This window comes from Rattus norvegicus, chromosome 5 (genome assembly GCF_036323735.1).
Source record: "Rattus norvegicus strain BN/NHsdMcwi chromosome 5, GRCr8, whole genome shotgun sequence".
NCBI lineage: Eukaryota > Metazoa > Chordata > Mammalia > Rodentia > Muridae > Rattus > Rattus norvegicus.
The window spans coordinates 32074733-32085000 of NC_086023.1; the positions used below are offsets into that span (position 1 = coordinate 32074733).

The 10268-nt window shown below is 40.5% G+C and overlaps 1 protein-coding gene across 6 annotated transcripts in view; it reads left to right on the top strand.

Annotated features, from left to right (window-relative positions):
- Runx1t1 (RUNX1 partner transcriptional co-repressor 1) overlaps nucleotides 1-10268 on the top strand; it is a 151933-nt gene that overhangs the window by 89787 nt on the left and 51878 nt on the right. For all 6 annotated transcript variants that reach the window (XM_006237901.5, XM_006237904.5, XM_008763550.4 and 3 more), the window contains 2 exons: nucleotides 4245-4382; nucleotides 6400-6641. In XM_006237901.5, the coding sequence (XP_006237963.1) occupies nucleotides 4245-4382; nucleotides 6400-6641 (380 nt within the window). The remainder of the gene's footprint in view (nucleotides 1-4244; nucleotides 4383-6399; nucleotides 6642-10268) is intronic.

Here is a 10268-nt window from a genome sequence, read left to right on the forward strand (position 1 = left end):
AGATCTGCATAAGAAAGTTAAGGAGCGCATTGGTGTCCAATGGGAGTAGGGACGAGCTAGAGTTTTAGACACATGATGTCATTCAATTTCTTACCACATCTGTAAGAGGAACACAGAATAGCCCCCCATTTTTGCTGTGCATAAGTAAGGATAACTAACCGAAGGGAGGGCTTACTATTAATGGTTGAAAGAATTCCTTTACATCAATCTTCTCTAGCAAGGCCTGTAAACAAGGCCATTGCAGACTCCCTCCCTTTCATACCTTACAAACACACCTGGAACTATTTGAAGTCACTTTAAGTGAGACAAGTGCCAAGCCAGATTATGTTATACCTTTTTACACTGAACAAAGAAAGCAAAAAGGAAATGAAAAACATGTCGCCTCTAGAGGGCCCTGGCAACGAATCCGACACTGAAATGGTATCAATAATACATTTTTATATGCCGTAAGTCTTTCCGTGCACCACCATCTTTGGTACATATGTGGTGGATATTTGCCAAGTGAGAAAAATGTTACTGCCCAGGGAAGATTGTCTTGTCTGGAAGCTGTGGGAATCATTGAGAGGTAAGGTCAACTCTCATTTACTTTACCTACCTTCCCGACCTGACCAGTTTTCTTTTCCAGTCTTTTCTTCCCTTTTCTCCCTCCCCCCGTTTTCTTCCCTCCCTCTCTTGTATCATTTTGTGTCATTCTTTCAATATGTATCATAAGTTGTCCTATAGTAACTGAAAGACAGAAAGGATACACCAGGAAAAGTAGAATCTTCATTAACTTAAATAAGTTACTTGTGATACCGTCTAACCTCATGTTGGTTTAACTGTGTCTACTAATTTGAAATAGGGTGAAGTGCTTCTCTGGTTAAGTCATTGTTCTCCTGCTGTTTGCTATATAGTTTCAAGAATATATATTTCAAAAACATTGGAAAAAATAATCCCAAACAAATGTGACAGAGCTCTGCGTACTTGAAACATATTGTCCAAATTTATCTTGCATCTCTGTGCTGCAGAAGGTTTCTGTGTGATTGGGTTAGGCCTGCCCGATGATTTCTTCATCTATCACCATCCTGGGTGTATTGTGCCGAGCAGAACAGAATGGCTTACATATGGTCCCACTTTGTCGTAGTTTGTAGGGCCTCTGGGTTGGAACTATTTGATCAGAGAAGCCAACCGTCACAGAAATTTGGCTAATGTAAAAATCCTACATATGCACATGTACACACAGATCAGGTCAGAACACATCTATTCCTGTTTGAACTAGTGGTATCCTTCCTTCCATGTGTTGATTGGTAGTTCTTTCTCTTAAAATATTGATGACATTTAAAAAAAAATAAAACCCTTCATACCTGTTTTGATAATGCTATTCTAGATAGGCACTATGTAACATGTGTGGTCCAAGGCTAGCATTGAGAACCTTTCTCAGTTAAAGCTATGAGTACATCCATCATCTTTCTAGAACCAGACAGAGCTGGAAATTTCAAAGATTATCCTCAGCAGAAACCTAACTCTTAAGTTTGAAGAAGCCCATGGTGGGCTTTACAGTGTATCCTTTGTTCTTGGTGTAAGCACTTAAAAGGACTTGTGTGAGCTTTTCCAGGTTAGGTATTCTTGTCATTTGAGGTGGGTGGCTGTGGCCCGGGCTGCAGGGTCCTGTTTCAGTTGTGTATCAGCTAAGCGTCTGAGGACCTCGGTCTCTTTGGGACCTTTCTCCTTGTTTTGTTCTTTTCCCTGTTTCTCATTTTTCCTTTCGTTGCTTCATTGAATTTTTTTTTTTTATGCCTCCCATTTCCCCCTCCCCCTCTGCTCTTGCTTTTTCGGTCTGTTCAACCACGTGCTCTGTGGATCTGGCCTGCCTTCCCTCTTGGTTCCCTGTGAGTGTTAGCAGAATGAAAGCCAGATGGACCAGCAGTTCCCACTGTTATCTTCCAGCAGACTCTGGCAAGCCTCCCTCCCTCCTTCCTTTCTTGGCATGACAGAAGTATTTGCCTTTATTTAGGGAGAGCGTGTTCGCTGCTGTACCTCTTCGCTCCCCTGCAGTAGAGGCAGAAAACTCTTCTCTTCTTGCTGAGGTTGGTTAAGGATAGTAGATGTGCAATGGATTTATAGAAGGAGCAGATTGAATCCCGCCTAACTTGTTTATTTTTCTGAAGTGAGGGATTCCTGACGCTGGTGGTTACATGCCCTGGGATAACAGTATAAAGACATGGTTTTTGTAGTAAGATAAAGTCTGGAGCAAGTTGTGTTTGCGCTGCTGCCAATATGTCCCTCGGGACACTTCTCGTGACCTGTGACTATTCAGTGTTATTGCACCAATGGTAGAGAGGAAGACACAGAGCCGCTGTCTCAACTAAGAAGCAAAATACACTTACTAGGTTCTAGTTCGTTTTCATGGTATTACATCCTCCCTAAACTGGTATCAACGTTATTTCAACTTTCAAAATGTTGTATTTTATTGCACCCTACCTCTTATGAAAATGCTTCTTTTTTTTTTTTTTTTCTTGTTGAGACAGGGTATTACTAAGTAGCCCTCATGAGTTTAGACCTCTGTGTATAGACCAGGGTGGCTTCAGATTAAAAGTAATCCCCATGGCTCTGCCTCTCAAGTGCTGGGATTCCTGGTAGATGCCACCAGGCCCCAGTAGGAAATTGCTTTTGTTTGTCTGAGGTGCAAGCTTAGTATTTCAAGCTGTCCGTGAACTCCTGATCCTCTGTGCCTTCGTTCGCCAAGTGATGGGATCGAAAGCATGTGCCGTGGGAGCTGCCATAGCAAGTTGCGCTGAAGAAAGATTATAATAATAATTATAATAACAGTAATTTGAGATTTCATTATCATTTAACAATTGATGTTAAAAATTACTTGTTTTAACTTTATATGTATGTATGATATATATATATATATACACACACACCTGTGTGTGTGTGTGTGTCTGTGTGTGTGTATGTCTGTGTGTGTGTGCACCATGTGTATGCACAAGCCTTAGGATGTCAGAGAGGGAGGGCATTGGACCTTTTAGAACTTCAGTAGCAGGTGATTGTAAGTAATCACGTAGATGCTGTGAATTGATCCCAATGTGTCCTCTTAACCACTGAGCCATCTTTTCAGCTCTATTAATATCTGACTCAGGTAAATTTGGGAATCATGTGTTATAATTCTCATAATAATTTAAAAATCCTATTCTGAATAGCGTATTATTTTTGCCTTTTTTTTTAGAAAGAACAAGTTTAAAATTTTTGTCTCTAAAGTTTAGGAGTACCTCAAAAAATGTTTCTGGAGCGTCTGTCGTGTATTTGTAGAAGACTGGATCTAGAGCAGCAAGCCAGAAACAATTTCATCTTCAGCAAGAAATTTATTGCCTTGAAATTTATATTAACCTAAAACAATAGATGGAAATATCAAGGGAAAAATAAACTTACAAGCCCGGTGTTCACATTGTCATTCATCATTAGAACGTGGACAAAAAAGGTTCAAGACCAGGATGGCCCACATAGTGAATTTCCACATCAAGATAGACTGCAGAGCGACTCAAAACTATCTATCCAGTGTACTCGGGAGAAAAGGGAGATAGGCGTAGGAGGAAACAACTTGGGCTTATACATGGTCATCATTAGATAATACAGGGTTTGTCCAGGGCCCTTATTTAGCTTGTATCAGTTTTTACTTTGAGACTTTCTTGTTGTAAGAATTTAAAGTGGAGTAATTTCTCTCAAGCTTTTAACTAAGAGGACAGGCCATGAGTAACCCACCCTCTACATACAGAATAGCTCAACTTTACTGTAGACAGAGCATTTATGTGTTTTTCAAGTAGGGCAGACAAAATTGAGGATCTGGGGAACATAACTCGTTTCATTTAATTGACCAGAAAAACTAAACAAGGTGGGGCTGGGATGTCTGGTAGAAATGGACTGTGAACAGCCTGCCCCTGCCAAGACCTCCTCACTGCTGAGCTGACACTGGGTTTCTACTACTTCTCAGCCACCAGGGCGGGTTCACTATCAACTGTTTTCTTCTTCTTGCTAAGGTTGGCTGTGGCTCCGAGTGAGGTTGTGTCAATGCACAGAGCAGTACCAAGACAGCATCTGCCTCAGCTGGAAACAACAATAGAATACATTCCCATAGATAGGAGTGTTTTACTGATAGAAGAGGTGGGGTTTCTTGGTGTTTGTGTGCCCCTGAAACAGACAGACGCAACATTGCGACTCCTGGGTGTCGAAGGAGTGAAATAACATGTTCCTGGTGCCATTCCCAGATCGTACCGAGAAGCACTCCACGATGCCAGACTCACCTGTGGATGTGAAGACGCAGTCTAGGCTGACTCCCCCAGCAATGCCGCCTCCTCCGACCACTCAAGGAGCCCCGAGAACCAGTTCGTTTACGCCAACGACATGTAAGCACTCGGTTCTGAACGGAACTTTTTCAGTTCTGAAGGTTAAATTGGAAATTTTCTGCACATAAAAAAAAAAAGAAAAAGAAAAAGAAAAACATCCAGGAAAAATAAAATCCAATAGCAATGCTCTATGCAAAATCAAGTGCAAAACCTTGAAAGTTTGCCAGTAGGTAATGGTTATTGAACCCAAACAAAAGTGTCGTGTTTTAGGTATAATTGGTACAACTGTGACTATTTGCCTGCCTCTCTATTATTACTTCAACATTGTAATCTGCTACGGTTTGAGCAAATGAATAATATTACATTTGCTCCCTTGGTCTAGTTACACCTATGACTTTTAATTCATGTTAATGTAGAGCTCTTTATTTCGGTTGTTCAGTTTCACTTAGAACATAGAGATATGCTATAATTATTTCTAGTTATTTCTACCTTGCTTTCTTCTATGTCAAATAGCTACAAATAATATTAAAAAAAAATCCCCTCACATTCTGAAGTTTAAAAGGCAGTCGCTTGATGCCACAGTCTCCTGTAGAAACCTTTCTGAATTCAGCAGCACAATTCTTGTCAGGGACCTGCCAGGCTTTTGTCAAACTTGTACTTCATTGGCACTCAGCTCATGTCCCATGTTCTGAGTTCTTCCTGTAGCATCCCAGAAGAGGACAGATAGTTCTGACCCCCAAGCCACTTCCCCGTTCTATCGGGGGGACACTCTGTAGGATGGTTTTAATCAGTCTCACAGTTCTGGTTAAAATTGTCATCCAAGCTTTGTGATGCTAAGAAGTATTTATCTGTTATAGATGATGCTCTTAATGGACCATGTGCCATGAAACCATACGGATGAAAAATATCTGAGAAGCAAAAAATAGACCCATGAGTCTCTAAAGATAGACATCCGAAGTGCTCACGCACAACTGCCCCGCCATTTAAAAGCTCTTTCCAAATGTGTGCAGGGCAGAAGGCTGTGACATGCCAAGTTGTAACCTGTCATCAAATGTTTGTTATCCAAAGTCATGGTGACAGGCATGAGTCTCCTCTGAGAAGGCTTCCTGAGCTAGCATTGATAGGTTACTTTGTTCCTCATTGAGATGAAAGAACATTTACTTCTGTTTTTCTTTTGCTTTTAGGGCAGGGTCTCACTCTGTAGCCCATGGTGGCCTTAGACTACCTAGTGTAGTTGGAGATGACATTAACCTCCTAAGCTTTTTGCCTCCATTTTCCCAGCGCTGGATGCCAGGCATGTAGCACAGCACACTGTGACTCCAATGCCGGTCCTTATAGACCCATTATCCTTGGTGTTCAAATAAGTTTCATTGGAAAGCAATTTAGTAAATCACTACTAATCCATGCTCTGTGTTAAATTGAGTTGTCCCCTTTCAATTTCTTAAAATAACTCCTTAGTAACCCCTGAATTCATTTTTGTCTTCCTATCTTCCCCCCACTCCCCAAATAAACGGTTAAGAAACAAGAGGGAGAGAAAATGGCCTTCTAATTGGGTGGCATAAGGTTAAAACTTGAAAGTCCTCTTCCTATAAACACAGCTGTCAGTTGTGTGTACAAAACATGATTAAAAATGTTCAGTGATAAATTTAGTCCCCACCAAATGTACACTTTCTCTAGGGGAGCAGTTTAGGGAGAAGCCATCCTGTTATATTGATGTAAGCCTGTGACAAAAGGCTGACATCCAAAGCTGTTTGTGCTATGTTTGAAGCATTTCAGGTGGTTGGCATATGTGCACATGGGAGGCAGGGCTGGCTTGGTGTAGCAGCAGCAGCAGACTCCATTTATTATCAGCTTCCGTGCAGCAGGCTGCCCCTCACTGCAAGGAAGAGACTTAGAGTTGATAGAGTCCCCGAGTCTGGTGATGCCGTGATGTGCGAGCACTTTGCAGAATGCCCCAGTATTTTCGAAATGACACAAGTGCAAGGTTTCCAGGCAAGGAGTCTGAGTGGCAGTTCCTTCATACATTCTCTTCGAAAACTGATTTACCTTTTCCTTCTGATTTTTGTGCCCTTGACAGTAACGAATGGCACCAGCCATTCACCCACGGCCTTGAATGGCGCCCCCTCACCGCCTAATGGCTTTAGCAACGGGCCTTCCTCTTCCTCTTCCTCTTCTCTGGCTAATCAACAGCTGCCCCCAGCCTGTGGTGCTAGACAACTGAGCAAGCTGAAGCGATTTCTTACTACCCTGCAGCAGTTTGGCAATGACATTTCACCAGAGATTGGAGAAAGAGTTCGCACTCTTGTACTAGGACTGGTGGTAAGCAATCAGAAATCAGTTTTCTGGGATCAGAGGCAGCGTGGGGGGTGGGGGTGGGGTAGGCAGGGCATGGAAAGAAGATGGTCAAACCCCACAGCCATTTCTATATCTCCTGCTACTGTGCCAATCTGTTTGATTCTACAGTAATATATTTTCATTTCTGCATTATGAATGGACCCTACCATAGTCAATTTTACTGTTTTACTGATAACAGTACAGGGATCCAAGTGAGTTGTTGGCTTGGCCATATGTGCTCGTATGTGTAGACATGTATGTGTATGCATGTGTTTATATGCTTACATATTACATGAATATGTATATAGATGTGTTTATATACATATGTTTATATATACGTATATGTCTGTAGGATTCGTTTAATAAGCCCGGTCTCCTGGCCTAGTTAAGAGCTTTCTACAATAATAGACTGTTTTTGTTAAGTTAATGAGTCAGTCAATCTAACTGATCGTTTATTTTTAATTTTCATATTTAAGGATTTTTCCTATTGGTTTAGATAAACAAGAATTCGTAACAAGTAATGCGTACGTACTCCATGCAGTTTTATTCTTAAGGCTAATGGCATTAAGGATGTTATTATAAAATATAAATAACATTTACCGTAATTACCATTTTTAACTGTGCAGTTCACTGGAATTACAAATACAGCTACATAGTACAGTTGTTGCCACTAATGCTGTGTGTGTGTGTGTGTGTGTATGTGTGTGTATGTGTGTGTGTATGTGTGTGTATGTGTGTATGTTTGTGTGTGTATGTGTGTGTATGTGTGTGTATGTGTGTGTGTTTGTGTGTGTGATGTGTGTGTATGTGTATGTGTGTGTATGTGTGTGTGTATGTGTGTGTATGTGTGTGTATGTGTGTGTGTATATGTGTATGTGTGTATGTGTATGTGTGTGTATATGTATGTGTGTGTATGTGTGTGTGTATGTGTGTGTATGTGTGTGTATGTGTGTGTGTATATGTGTGTGTGTGTGTGTGTGTGTGTGTGTGTGTGTGTGTGTGTGTGTATTGGTGGCGGCTGGGGATTGAAACGTGCCAGGCAAGGTTTCTGTTACTGAGCTACATCCTCAACCTTCTGAAGTTGTTTCATTTTTTCAGCCTAAATCTGTGCTCACCAGACAGACATTTTCAAATTGGCACATTCTATTTTAGTCTCTATATTATCAAACTGAAAATGTGGGCATATATCTTCTTTTTACCCCTTACCCTCAAGTTACTTCTATATAAATTGTAATTTTTTTCACAAATGAGTGACTCCATAGTCCTTAAGGTTGTAACTCCCAGTCCTGAGTCATGGCAGTGACGAATCCCCCAAAGAGCCCTCTCCTCTGTGTTCTAGTGGCTCTGAGGTGTGTTAACAGACCATTTATTTTCATTATTTGGAGCAACCATGAACAAAATAGGACCAGACCATGGGCTTTGGATCATCACTGCCTATGTATAATAGCTTTTGCATTCAAAGAAAGAAGGCCATGTTTCCCAGTCTGCCAGCTGCTACCTCTCAAGACAGAGGTGACACTGGGCAGAGGTGTGCCATTGTGCTTAAGATCCTAGGTAGTTACTTAGCTTTTCCTTTATATATTTATTATCTACCTACCACTCCCCCTCTCCCCCTCCCCCTCTCCCCATCTCTCTTTCTGTGAGATAGGGTCTCACTTTTTAGTATTGGTTGTTCTAGAACTCACTGTATACGTCGTCTGGCTGCCTCTTCCTCTGATGTGCTGGGGTTAATAGTGTGAGCAACACACGCCTTGCTCTTTATACATATTTTAAATTTGTATAATGTATAGGCCTTTCAACATGTAAACAAGCTAAGGAAGCAAAAGTAAATCCACAGAAATAACTCTATCAAAGAAGTGATGAATTTGCTATTAGTTTAAAAAATGTGTTTTGAACTTGATGGGGTGATGTCTAACTGAAACGCTAGCATCCGGAAAGCTGAAACAATAATTTCGAGCCCAGAAGGTAATAGGGAGTATGAAGTGAGACCTTGTCCCTGCCCCACTCCCCAGATTTTCCCCAACGTAAATAAATTTTAATATTTTTTTAAAATTAAAAGCGTTTTCCAAACTTAAAAGTGGAAAATCTCACTGGTCTTGATACAGTTTTCCACTTAATGCGTGACAAATGTTTTGAGTCAAATGAGGTTTTATAAATGGTAGCTTCCCTAACATCCTTATAAACAAGTAGAGAATAGCTATTAGGTACATATTCAACAGGAAGTGATTTGTTTATTTATTTATTTATTTATTTATTTATTTATTTATTTATTTGAGATAGATTCTCTTTATGTAGTCCTGATTGTGTCCTATAACTTGATATGTAGAATAGGCTGGCCCTGAACTCATAGAGCTATGGTTGTCTTTGCTTCCCAAGTGCTAGGGTTAAGGGCACACATCCCATACCCAGCCTGGAAGTGACTACCTGTTAAGTAACTAGATACTGTTTTTTGAGAAAAGGGTTCAGGATGCAGTCTTGGCTGCCTAGAGTTTAAAAATCTATCTCTAGGACTGGGCTTGAACTCTTACTCTGTGTATCAGTGTCCCAAGTGCTGGGAAAAAAGGATCACACGTGTGGGTCACCTTGTCCCTACTTAGACCAGGATCATTGGTTAATTGTTGGGACTAACCTTTAAAGGGAGATTTTTGTGCATATTTACCACACTGAGAAACTGAGTTATGAGTTCTTCAATAAATAAATGACACCATTCAGGTGCTGTGGGCATGCCTGTAGTTTGAACATTGGCACTAAATCATATGAAATAAATGGTGGAGTTAAGAATAGTGTTAAGCACGATTGTCCAAATAAAAGTTTAAAAAAGCAGTGCCCCAACCTGTATTCTTATAAATTGGAAGTTGGTATTTACTCCTAGTTCATGTGAAAATGTTTTGAGTTGAGGGTATAAAATTCATTCCCCTTATATTTGTCATAAAAACAAAATAGAGAGGTACAGAAAGTAGCGGAAGCAATATTCTAATATTATTCAATCCCAACAACCTGAGTGTTTATCCATCATAATAACTTTGCCCAAGGACTAAGAAAAACCTCCAAAAAAAAAAAAGTTAGTTCATTCACTGTCCCTACTATACGTTCAATGTCTTTTAAGTAGGTGATCTTATCAATACACTCTCCTTTGTAGAATGCAAATCCTAGGTATCTGCAGCTTGTTTACTGTTACAGGTTAGGGTAGGAATAGATTTGGGGTGATGTGTTCTGTTTCCTGGATAAAGATTGTCTCCAGGATAAATCAGGAGTGCTTTTAGGACGTTTAAACTTCAGTGGCTTAGCCTGGGCTCCCATCTATTCTTCAGCATCAGTAGAACAGCATAGCACTTAGTATGGCCACTCCCCTTGAACAAAGAAACTTGTAGACAGGATAAGAGGGAAAGCTATGATACACCAATATCATATTTGTGATGAGTGAGAGAGACTCTTACACTCGCCTTGTGTTGTATTTAAATACACTCAAGTGTGTTTTTCCATAACTGTTAACTTAGGGGAGTGGCTCTAAACCCGTGGAGAACCTTTGGTAGGCCTCTCAACCTTTGCCATTTGGAGAACTTCTATCTCTAAAATTATTTTCGTTAAGATTCATAACGGCAGCAAAATTGC